Below are 12509 nucleotides of genomic sequence, written 5' to 3'. Positions count from 1 at the left end.
AAATAATTTAAATTAATTATTTTAAACAAGTGAAAAATAAATTTTTTCAATGATAAGGAGCTCCATTTGGAAGCTTTAAAGAGAATGAGCAAATCATATTTTCTTTAGAAATGCATAAATTAATTACTAATTTTTTTTTAAATCTCAAGAGATACTTTAATATATTTTTTAAAATTGATATAAAGACCAAACATTACTTTTTTCTGTATAAATACTTCCTTTATACAATTTTTTTTTTCTTGGACAGTATTCCCTTGTATGTTAAATTTGAGGATTCATCCATGGAAGTTCCTCATAAAATGAAACAAAATCATTTTAAATAATTTTAAAAAATATATAAAATCGTTAATATATTTTCAGAAAATTTTTTATCGATAATTTTTCTAAAAAAAATTCTTATAATATATTTTTAGTTTAATTATATTAAATACATTAAATTCAAATGTGTTTGTTACAATGATAAAATTCATACAAGTTTTTTATTAAAAATAATAGATAAATAAAAAAAATAACTATTTTATATGGTTGTGAAAAGTTGAATCGATTTCTTCAAGAACTCGAGACCAAAGCATAAAAGAGAAAAAATGGCCCAAAATGCCCTCTTCATCATCCAAGCTAAATGAAAACCCAACAGAAACAAAGAAAACAAAATGTGAAAACCTACCAACTTCACAAATTCTATGTATTGGGATTCCTATTTTTAAACATAGGGATAAAGATATGAAAAAATATTTAAAAAAAATAAATAAATAATAAGGGCTCTCACTGTACTATTTATCTTTTTAACTTTAGGAAAACAAATTACATGTCTTTTTACAGTCCAGAGAAGCAGAACATGGAGAAAATAGACTGAAACAACTTGCCTGGAATCAACTTTGAACCTGAGATTATGTTGAAGGGTGTTGCTGCGTTGGGTTGTATCCCTTGGGAGGGACTTTTGCTGCCATTGCACGTAAAATATTAGCGATTTCAGTGAAGTTTGGTCTATCTGATGGCTCTGATGCCCAGCATCTCTCCATTAATGACTTCCACTCTGGGTCACAAGATTCAGGCACCGGTGGCCTCAATGTATTGCTCACAATACCACCTGAACAGCATTTTGGTGATGCAATGATAGACAACATATCAAGAGCCATTCAGCAAAGACATGATTATTGTTAAAAATCAAAATGGTACCTATTATAGCTCCATAGTGCAAATCTGCATATGGTTCTTCCCCAGTTAGAAGTTCCCAAAGCACAATACCAAATGAGAACACATCAACCTAATTAAACAAGATATGAAGAAACCATACATTAGTTAAGTGAGAGGAGACATTTTGGTAATTCATCATTCGGAAAGTACTTAAGAAAAAGGGTGAAAACCCATATGGAAACCTTCTCAGAAACAAGGCTACTGCTGCCGTTCAGAAGCTCAGGTGCCATCCAAGGAAGTGTTCCTCTCACGCCACCGGAGATGAGCGTTTGACATTTCACCTTGGACAGGCCCAAATCACCGACCTGGTGCAAAATCAGAAATGAGAATTTAATTGCTTGGTAGATTGACTCTGCATTAGTGCAGCAGGATTTTCTAGATATGTTAGGACTACCTAAGTAACTATTTCAGGGGGAAAAAATATAGAAAGTAGTCTTTTTTAATTACTTGTGAATTCTGTATTGATTTGTAATCCTAATTAGAGTTCGTTTTGCATTTTCTTATTTATGGTTCCAAATCCTAATAGTTACAACATAAAATACTCCATTACAAACACATCATTTCTAGATTTTTTGAGACTTTTTTCTGTGATTGGAAATTAATTTCGGAACCAATAAAAACTGAGAACTAATTTTTAATCCCCCTCTGAAAATTATTATGTCTTCAGGTTCTTGCTGGTTCCCTAAAATTCACTTGTGTAATGAACATTGCACAATATCAAATCCATATTAGTCCTGGTGATGAATGAAAAAATGCTTTTAAAATTGAAGATAGATCGTGTAAATGACTACTGATACCATTTGTGCACTTGGAACTTTTATGGATGTCATGAATCATGTCTTGCAATTTTTTGGTCAAGTTTTTGGTGGTTTGTTTGAAGATATTTTCGATATATAGTGGATCTAAAAAGAGCAATTTGGATCAATTCATCAAGTTTTTGTTACTCTTATGGGAACAAGCTGTACTTATCCTTTAAAAAAAAAAAGGCTCTTTTGTGCAATTTTAAGCATTTTTCTTAGTGCTCATTGTATCTGTGCAAAACATAACAGTTGATCCTAAAAGGGTAAGTCATTAAAGTAGCCTACACCTAAAACAGTTTATGAGTCGCATAGTTTACATGGGTTACCTAATTTTATTCATAAAATATTTATCAAGGGGATTAGTTCAATTATGAATCCAAATCTAATGAAAGGTGAGTTTAATTGCACTAACCACTACTAAAACTTTTGATGATATTAAATTGAAAATAAGTCAAACCCCTGTTTTGAGTCATCACCATTTTGATAAGGTCTTTAAGTTGATTGAGATGCATCAGGTGTTGGCACTGAACGTGAAGGGCATTGTCTAGCATTCTTTAGAAAACTCAATGAAGCTAAACAGAGATGTCTCTAAGACCATTGCTCTACAGCAGTCTTCAGAAGACCATTGCAACTGCTCGAGGTTGGGTTCTATTGGCCTCCAGCAGTTTTCAGCTAGCTAAGGCTAAAAAGAATAACGCTAGTTTGAACATTGCACTTCCTATTCCACATATGCTCGGAAAGATGTGAGCAAGGAGTTTGTTGTTGGCTTACCTAAATAGCTTGATGTCTTGATTCTATTTTAGCAACAGCAGATAGGTGTTCTATAAGATCACTGATGTCAACATTTATTCCATGTAATAAGATCGCTGATGCTTCACATGTAATTGGCTTGTTCTTTGAGGAAGTTGTCAAACTGCATGGTTTACCTCCTTATATCATCTCCAATGGAGATGCTAAGTTCACCAATTATTTAACATGGGTTTACACAGCTGAGAATACATGTTCTCCAGAAATTTGCAACACAACACAAACAATATGTAGCATGAAACTAGTTCTACAAATACAAACTATAAATCAAAAAGCCAAAAGATGGTAAGAACAAGAAATCAAGAATGAACACCAACACCAAGAACACATCTGCGATGCAATAACAGTCTTTGTCTTTGGTGAGAACCTAAGATGCAGAAATTAACATCATGTGATATCAACATCATGGGGTTGCATGTTTCTCCAATGCAATGATACGAGAAGAAAGAAAGAAATCTACACACGAAAATCAAAATGAATAGTTCTTCGTGTGTGAAGAAAGAATAATCAATAGTGGGTCTCTGTGGAGTCTGGAATGAGAGAAAGAAGGGATCAAGGGGGCAGGAAGGTTATACCAAGTATTTTTAACTAGGTTAAAAAATGGTAGTGGATTATATAATCATAAAATGGGTCAAGTTCAATTAACACCGTTTTTTGTACTGAGTTACCTGAACTGGAAAACTGATCTTCAAATGTTTACTAACTGAAATTGAACTGAAGCTTTAAAAATAAAACCAAAAACTGAGTTTAATCAGTTCAATCATAGCACACCCCTACCGATTTCCATTTTGCAAAAACTTTGATCCCCTGCATATTTATTTGACTTGCCTATCATATGAATATTAGTTTTTGTTTTCAATAGAAGGCATTTGTTACTTCATCAAGATACTTTTGAGGCTCCTAAGTTGAATTATAGCATTTTTTTAGGTCAATAAGCACCAAAGTTGCCATCTCCTCAACAAAGAGATTCCATGGAAGTAGTGAATGATGAGTTTCAATATGTGCAAAAGTTGCCATCTCCTTAACAAAGAGATTCCATAGAAGTAGTAGATGATGAGTTTATTACTTTCTCCCAAGGTGGCACTAGAAAATCTCGTCAAATGGTATGGTTGTTCCATGACAAAATACAAGCTCACACCTCTATTTTATTTGGGATTAACCCATTAAATACTTAAACTAGCCAATCAAACATCTAAATTTATAAAATTCACAACAATTAAATACAAATTATCCATATTATCATTTTTTTTATAAAAAGTAAAAAAATGATCACATATAATTCTAATTGCACTACAAATTTTCGTAAGTTAACCAGGTTAGACAAGAATAACTTTACCATTTACAAAAATTTAAACTAGATTTAGCAAATTTTCAAAGTATAGTCTGCAATATGTGGGACTATTTCTAACATTTTTATTAAGCCCTCGATGATAATAGCTAATTTGTGCTTAATAGTTATGAATTTTGTAAATTCTAAGTGTCCAATATATTTTAATGTTAGTTCAAGTATTTAATGGGCTGATCCAAAATAATACATTGATATAAATATGCATTTAGTCATCATTCTATTTCCAATGCTACTTTGATTATTGAAAAGAAATTTCGAACTCTAGATCATTCTCTAATGGATTCTTATTATCAGTTCAACTCTCCAAAGTCAACTTCTTTTAACAAGAAGGAATAGTGCAAGGTTTTCCAGAAATTCTACAACTACTTGTAGGATTTGGAATTACTAATTAATCTTTGCTTTCTATTTTTTTATTTAAAGTTTTAAATTCTAATACTATAGGATAAATAATCTACTGTAATTACCTTAGTTCTCTAGGATTTGGGTAAACCATTTTATGTGATTGATAATTAATTTTAGAATGGAAAAAGTTCAAATAAGCCCATGTACTTTTCATTCAAGACCAAATAAGCACAATTTCCACTTTTTTGGCCAAAAAAACCCAAAACTTTTTATTAAGACCTATTTAAAGAAATAGGCCCATGTACTTTTCATTCAAGACCAAATAAACCCAAAAAAATTAAAGAAATAACATGTTATCATATTAAGACCTATTTAAACTTAAATGGAAAAGTTATAAGGTTTATTTGGCCAAAAGTTGAAATTGGTTTTATTTGGTTTTTTGATGAAAAATATAGGGGCTTATTTGCACTTTTTTCAATTTAAGAATTAATAAAAGCTGAGAATTCGGTTTTCATCCCCTTTGAGATTTCGTTTCTCTTATTCTATCGGTTCTACATCAATTAGTCTACCATATAAATCCAAAAAAGAGCTTCCACTCTTGCTGCGACTTCCCTTCACCCCCCCCCCACCCCAACACCTCCCCTTCTCTCTCCACTGCTTTTTGGATTGTCAAGTTGAGGTGAGGCATAAATGGAATGATCAAGGAACTCCATGCTAATGGAACCCTAGACCAAGAACTTTAAATTCAGAGGTTTAACAAACTATCGTGCCATGCAGACTAATAGCAGAACATATCTGGCAGTGTTATTAAAGGGAAAGGTAGCACTAAGATAAGGTAGTCTATGGCTTTAGAAGAGTGGCAATCCTAAATTTACGTGTGTGCGTGCACAAGTGTTTGTGTGCGCTGTGTGTCCACATACACGAAACATGCTGCCATAGTGCCAGTTTAGGAAGAGAAGTAGAGAATGGAAGAAGAAAAGAAGAGGAAATAGGAGAAGAAGAGAGATATTTTATAAATAAATAAATAAAAAAAAAAGAGAGAAAGGAGAAAAAAAGAGAAGGTATTAGAATCTGCCATTGCACCAGGTCCAGTAGGCACAAAGAGAGGAAGAGAAAGAGAAAGGAAGAAGGGAAAGAGATAGATAGAGAAAGAGGTACAAAAGAGACACATACATGCTGACTACTATTAGGAGAGCAAGAGAGAGGAAGAAAATAGTCTTTGGGATGTTGGGGGAACAGATAGGGAGGGACTAGGGTTTTGGTTTTGCTGTTCAAAAAACATTAAAAAAAAAAAACTATTGCTACTTCAATGAGGCGACGCCTTTGGGGCCTCTCACCTGGCCCCTAAATGGTCATAGGCACTCGCCTTACTCAGGCGAGCCAAGGGGATGGCACCTCGCCTAGCACCTTTTACAACCTGATATGAGGTCTATTTTCAATATGCAGATTAAAAAACAGAGAGAGAGAAGGATGCCAGCTTAAAGAACATATCATGGCAAAGTTTGTGATTATTTTCTACAAATGGCAAAAGCACAAGTTTATTGAAATTCAGAACCACTAAAATACATGATAACCTCATACGTCAGCACAAATGGGAGATATCATTGCCAAGGTATAGCCAAACAAGAGCACACAAGAGGGAATAAGGGAAAATGGTTTTGAAAACTAGACTGGACCTGCCGATTGAACCAGTTTAACCAAGAACCGAGGCCTGGCATTGTTCAGTGCACTTACAAATCCCATTTTTATGAACCCGCCATGAACCATAATGAATTGGCAAGGGAACTGATCAACTGGTGAACACAATCAAGTTTAAACCGATCGATCGGATTACTCATTTGGGAACGCAGAGCTGACCTAGAATGAACTGGCCATGTAATTTTGAAAAGAAAAAGCGGGATTGAGACTTTACCCTAGTTTTTCCTTCTTTTTTTTTTTTTTGGGGGGGGGGGGGGGGCACATTCCATCTCAAGCTTGAAATTTTTTCACTTCCCTACACGCGCACACACACAGAGAGATATGCACGAAATAGTAATATTACTATATAATAGCCAAAAAGCAAAAGCTATTTAACTTAGGACAATTGAAAAAAAAAAAAGATAAATAAAGGTGTCTATTTCAATGACTTTTGATTTGAATAATTAATTGTACTAATATTTTATGTTATTAGTGTATTAACATGAATAACTTTTTAATTAAATTTTTCTTTTTATTTTGTCTAATAAAATTTTAATATATTAAAATTATCTTTTTATTGACTTAAGTTTATTATTCTAAGAGTTTAATTCTAAATATGTTTCATTGTAAATATTATCATTTAAAATTTCAATTAAAAATTTTAAATTAAGTAAATTTATTCCAGTAATTATTTAATATCTATAATATATATCAAAATACTCATTGTAATGATACATTAATTACAAAGAAACTATTAATTTAATTATTACACTGGTTAAACTCCAGATGAATCTTAAATTCTTACCTTTGCCTTCTCAAATTCTCAAATCAGGCTGGGTTTGAAGTAGGTAGGGAAAACTATTGTTATTTATAAAACAAGACTAAATGATGGATAAGCACTTAAAGAAAGTTTGCTGCACAGCTTAAGAATAAACCAAAAAATCTTCCAGTTAATCAGAACACTTCAACCTTTTCTAGGTCCTGTAACTAACCTTGCATATTGGGCGGTGAGGATCTCGAAGATTGACAAGTAAATTGTCACTCTTCAAGTCGAAGTGTACTATGTTCTTTCCATGCAAGTATTCCATACCAAAGGCCACATCCATGGCAATCAGCAGACGTTTTCGCTTGTCAAGACTCCTAATAAAAACCATTTAAACAGTCAAATTTAAATCACTTCAAAAATGATGTGTACATAGAAATGTAAATGATACAAAAGAAGAAACATGAAATTAATTTTTCTTTTGGAGAAAAAAAAAGAAAAAGAAATAAACCTCTCATTCTTCTGCAAAGCATTCCTCAAAGAACCATTAACCATGTACTCTGTCACAGTAGCAACAGATCCTCCAGGACCATCAAGCACAACACCATAGAAAGCAACGACATTTGGATGGTGCAAATCAGCAAGCTTAATTGCCTCATTCCAGAAATCATCTATCTGATTTTATTCAAAGTACAAATAATGCATAGCATCAGTCAATATCAAAGCAAGACTTTAATAAGGGAAGATGCACCTAATAAAAACCCACAAACCATGCGTTCTTGCTCAGAAGGTTTCCCAGCAAAACATCTATCGTTAATCCTTTTAATTGCAACATCAGTGCCCCTCCACTTCCCATGATATACTGTCCCAAAGGTTCCAGAACCCAATTCTCGCAGCTCTTCAAGGTCGATATTCTTTATAATCTGCTCCCAAAAAAGAAGTCCTAAGAAATTGACAGCTATATAACCTCAAGATTTTTTTTGAAAAAAAAAAAGGAAAAAAAATAGGTTTCCAACCTGCAGACGATAATTTCCTTCAGATACTGGAAATCGAAAATTCAGCTTTTCTGGCAGTTTATTCTTCATGTCCTGAGTTAATCAAGTAAAAGAAATGTTGGAAATGCCCAATCAAATGAATACAACGTCAGAAGACACTAGTAAATCAAAATATAAAACAAACATGAGCAGACAAATACATCCAGAACAAAAAGGACAGAGCACCTCAAATTTAGCTTTGTGCTGCACTTCTATATCTTCGCTTGAAATTTTCATGTCTTGACTTGCTTCATATGCTGATTCATTTCTTTCATATACCATTGAGTCAGGACTATGATTACCTGATTGAAAAACAGAAGCAACTACTCCCTCAGCTACAGCCTGAAGTTCTTGCTTGATGAGTTCCTCAGCTGAGCCTTTTAACACAAGACGAAGAAAACAAATTTGCAACATAAGTGACGAATTAACCAATCCGAATACAACTATGCACAAAACCTATCCATATACAGTATGCACAACAATAAAAAGTATAACTGCTCACCTTTGGATGATTGAGCTTGCTCCAAATTCAAATCCTTTTTTGAATTGCTCAGTGGCTGGGGAACCCCATCCCCCATCAGCCCATCTGTTATTATTTCTACAGGATTATTTGCAAGGTTCTCACTGAAAGGATCTTTGGTATCAAAAGCTTCTTTTTTCGTTAGAATTTTGTTGGGTCTAGGAGGAGGAAGGTGAGCGTCATGCCTTAGATTCCATGGATCCTGGCTGCTGAAAAGTGAGTTTGGGGAATCCTGAAAATCACTAACTCTACCAGATGATGCTAAGGAAGACGGCACATTAGCATTTTGAGCTCCAGGTCCCACATCAGTTGGACTAATTTTTGGTTGTAGGATTCTATCAATTGCATAGGCTGGCTGAACAACTTGGAATGTAGGGTTTCCATAACTAACCTCACCAGAATCCAATAGATGAATTCCAATATTGGATTGTGGATATGATACTTGATTACCGTAAACAGGTTGCTGCGTGACCACAGAAGCAGGCAGTAAATCAGTTGGCTTAACATGGTTTGAGTCAGGAACCACCTGATGCTTTTTATAGCTATCATCCAGAAATGCATCCCTTCCACCTAATTGTTGGGTTCTGTGATCCAAGATATCTTCCTTCCACAGATTATCAACATGTGACTTATTCTGATCATTATTAATTTCAGGGTTTATATGGAGGGTTTCTAACATCTCCTCAACTGATCTTCGCTGATCATATGATACACAGGAGTCTATAATATCTTCTTTGGAAACATCACGATGCATGCTACCAGAGTATTCTACTGGGCATTCATGACCTGATCGTTCTGAAGCTTGAATTACACCAGGAAAATTAGAGAAATTACCATTACTAGGTTTTATCTGTAAGGTCTCCTCCTTAACCTGGTATTGACCTGAAACCTGATGCTGCTGAACAGAACCTTCTGGACGAGACTGGAGAACTATACCCTGGAATCCTGGTACAGCCATCATACCATGAGGAACTGAAATCTGAGATTGATCAGAATCATCTGCTTTCCGCATGGTAGTTCTCTCATTCTCATTATGAGAGAACACAATTGCTTCTGATTGTTGCAATCCAACTTGATGGTCAACATGGCTAAGGGCAGAGGATCGAGCCCCAACACCCTGTTCAATAGTGCCATCCCCCAAACCTCCACCAACCATACTCCAACTCAAAGGCTGACCTTTCATAGTGTCTCCCAAATGAAGACTATGATTAAGTGAGTTTGAATGAGATAGATTGCTTATCCCACCCTCCCTTTGGTCCTGTGCCAAAGGATCTGAATGTGCATGAGGCAATTGTTTCTGACACATGAAACAATCCTCTAACCTCTGAATTTTCTCAGGAATTATTACCTGCTGGTGGGGCACTGATCCATCAGAAAAGACAACATGCTCTGTCTGAGCAACTGGATGCCAGCAGTAGCCACCCCCAACAATAGCAGGGGGATGTTGGAGCTGATAAGCATTGTAACCTGGATCAGGAAACTGAACAATCCTTGTTCCATGCATGTTTTCATCTGAAAATCGCTCCACACGAGCTTGTTGTGGTTGCACCAGTGGCTGAACAATGGTTGGCCTCATAGCTACATGAGAAGATGTGGGACTCATCGTCATATGCGCAGCAGGAATATATTGATGAGAAGCCACACTTGCATTACTGTCACGAATCTGTTGTTGAGTGAATACAGATCCAGCAGTCCCCAACAACTGAGCATTGGGAAATCTCATCTGGGCAGGAAGATACATATAATCTGCATGATTTGTGATTTCTTGGTGGGGTTCTACATAAGCCTGCAAGTGAGATGCAGGTGGTGGAATGCCCATTCCCATTTTCTGGAAATCATATCCCAATTGCTGCTGTGGCACAGCAACAGGTATAGACCTCTCAATTTCAACCTCTGGCTGTGAAGATAATGTTTGGGGAGGGCCGGACTTAACCGTGGGAATGCCCAGGGACACTGCAGATGCATCAGCATAAACTGGAGGATTAGGCTCCACTGGCACAAATTTTGGACTGGAATCGTGGGGGCTTGCCAGATCGCCTCTAGGTGACAATAAACTAGTTGTTGGCGCGCCACTCACGTCCACTTGTCCAGTACCTGAGCTATCAACCGCCTCAGTGCCACTAAAATCAGAGTTCTGAGTTGAAGTTGCACTTGCTATACTCTCCTTCCAAGCAAAAGCACAGCCAACACCATCCGCAATTCCATTTACTGCATCAACATATCTCTGTCCGCTGTCATGTAAATCTCCAAATTGCACTGTACCAGCTGCTTCAAGCTCAGTAGCAGAGAACAGAAAAACCCTTAACTTACCTGACCCGTCGGAAGACCTCTCAACCAACTTCTCATACTCATCCATCATATTATCAAGATCATCAGGACAAGAAACCGATACAAGTGCATCAAGATCCTCATCAGGAAGCTGGTATTTGATAATCACTGGTTGCCCATATGCATCCACCATCTTTTGCACTAGCTCATTAAAGGTCACATCTCTCCTCACACTAATGATCCTAGTCTGCCCTCCAACGTATCTCAACATACCATCACTGGGTCTAGGCAAAATCTTCCCCCCAAAACTACATAAGAACTTGACTTTCTTCCCAGACACAGAATCATCCCCACCCTCTTCACTCACATGATCAACCCCGGTGCCACTACCACTTCCACGGTTCCCCAAATTAGGATTGTAACCAAATCCCAAACTTGTCAACTCATTGCCCCCATTAGAGTTAACCATATTGTTCAAATGGGGACTGCTACCAGACCCACCAACCACATCATGTGCAGCATGATCAACGGCATTACCAACCACCCTATTACCCAAATTGGGGCTGTAACCAAACCCAACAGAAGCGCTATTCCCACTCCCAATCGGCACCGGCAGGCGTGGAGCCCATGGGGCCGGATTACCATACCCTAAACCTACAAAACCAGCATCAGACACGGTCATCGGGTAAAAAACGGGTATAGAACCATCTGGGTTGGCAAAAATTTCTGGGCTTCTACTCGTTGCTGACGTTGTAGCAATAGAGGGAGCAGCAGCGATGGAAGCCGCAGCAATGCGGGGCTCTTCGGATATTGTTCTGGCAACGGTTAATGGTCTTAGATCTTTAGGGATATGGTTCTGATCAAATGCCATAATGATTCAATTGAGGAATGATTTAATCTAGATAGACAAAACTTAGGGTTTTGCTAATGGGTTTTGTTCTATACATTCACTAGCTCCAAAAACTAAAATGAACCCATGTAAGCTGAACAAAAACTCAACAGAAAACAAGCCTTCAAAGCTCAAAACAGAATCAAAAGAAAAAGCGAGAGATTCATACACCAGATTTGAAAGGTGACTATCCCAGATATATAGAGAAAAATAAATAAAATAAGAAGATAGACCGAAAGAGAGGCAGAGAGAGAGAGAGAGAGAGAGAGAAGAGTAACCGAGTCGGTGCAGATAGTCCTGAAAGAGCTGAAACTTTGATTCAGGGAGCTTTTGGTGAATCTGTTTTTCACTGTTCCTTCTTTCTCTCGGTGAATCTTATTCAAATATAAAAATTTCCTTGTCGGGATTTGGATTTAATAGGTGGGTATTTTGTTTATTCAAAAAATTAAGAGTTTTGTGTGCGTTGAACCATGGAACTTGAAATGGGGGAATAACCGAAGAATCCAAAAGCCAATAGAAGAGTGGAACACTGGTCGTTTTGCATTTGTATATCTTGGGTTTAAAAGAAAGGAGAGGAAGAAAAGGGGTTACGCCACGTGGACCGTTTCATGCAATGTTGGGCCTCCAAGCTTTTGAGAACAGGGATTGATGATGGCAAAGTGTCTTTAGACTGGAAGATGAGAGATAGAATAGAAGAGATGGACAGGAGTCTCTTGCCAAATTATTTTCCCAACAAGAAAATAATTTAATTTTTTTTTAGAAAAGATTATATCTAATTTGAATCCTTTTAAAAATCTAATAATATGTCTTAAATATATTAATTTTAAATTATAGAATAACTAAATAATTTATGAAACTATTTATTTA

At 36.2% G+C, this 12509-nt stretch overlaps 1 protein-coding gene across 3 annotated transcripts; it reads right to left on the bottom strand.

Moving 5' to 3' along the window:
* Nucleotides 1-578: 578 nt before the first annotated feature.
* LOC110599602 lies at nucleotides 579-12194 on the bottom strand. Of its 3 annotated transcripts, XM_021736054.2 has the most exons (9): nucleotides 8468-12186; nucleotides 8152-8342; nucleotides 7948-8019; nucleotides 7702-7854; nucleotides 7443-7606; nucleotides 7161-7308; nucleotides 1377-1499; nucleotides 1177-1264; nucleotides 579-1087 (listed from the first exon to the last, which is right to left on the bottom strand). In XM_021736054.2, exons 1-9 carry the CDS (start codon nucleotides 11622-11624, stop codon nucleotides 888-890), a joined length of 4296 nt encoding a protein of 1431 aa, XP_021591746.1. In that variant the 5' UTR covers nucleotides 11625-12186; the 3' UTR covers nucleotides 579-887. The 3 variants fall into 3 exon arrangements, with proteins under 3 accessions (XP_021591746.1, XP_043806246.1, XP_021591747.1); XM_043950311.1 differs by lacking the exons at nucleotides 579-1087; nucleotides 1177-1264; nucleotides 1377-1499 and adding an exon at nucleotides 1521-2907 and having other exon boundaries at nucleotides 8468-12188; XM_021736055.2 differs by lacking the exons at nucleotides 579-1087; nucleotides 1177-1264; nucleotides 1377-1499; nucleotides 7161-7308; nucleotides 7443-7606 and having other exon boundaries at nucleotides 7711-7874; nucleotides 8468-12194.
* Nucleotides 12195-12509: the final 315 nt, after the last annotated feature.

Source organism: Manihot esculenta, chromosome 14 (assembly GCF_001659605.2).
Source record: "Manihot esculenta cultivar AM560-2 chromosome 14, M.esculenta_v8, whole genome shotgun sequence".
In the NCBI taxonomy this organism is placed as follows: Eukaryota; Viridiplantae; Streptophyta; class Magnoliopsida; order Malpighiales; family Euphorbiaceae; genus Manihot; species Manihot esculenta.
The sequence above is the reverse complement of the archived record's forward strand: the minus strand, read 5'-3'. Positions and strand labels throughout refer to the sequence as shown.

Bases quoted from the DNA above. Each gene is read 5' to 3' on its own strand.
- LOC110599602 (XM_021736054.2), bottom strand. From the start codon at position 11,624: ATGGCATTTGATCAGAACCATATCCCTAAAGATCTAAGACCATTAACC. The intron at 1,265-1,376 runs GTTTCCATATGG...TTGTTTAATTAG, and splicing joins GTAGCCTTGTTTCTGAGAAG to GTTGATGTGTTCTCATTTGG. The intron at 1,088-1,176 runs GTACCATTTTGA...AATGCTGTTCAG, and splicing joins GCACTATGGAGCTATAATAG to GTGGTATTGTGAGCAATACA.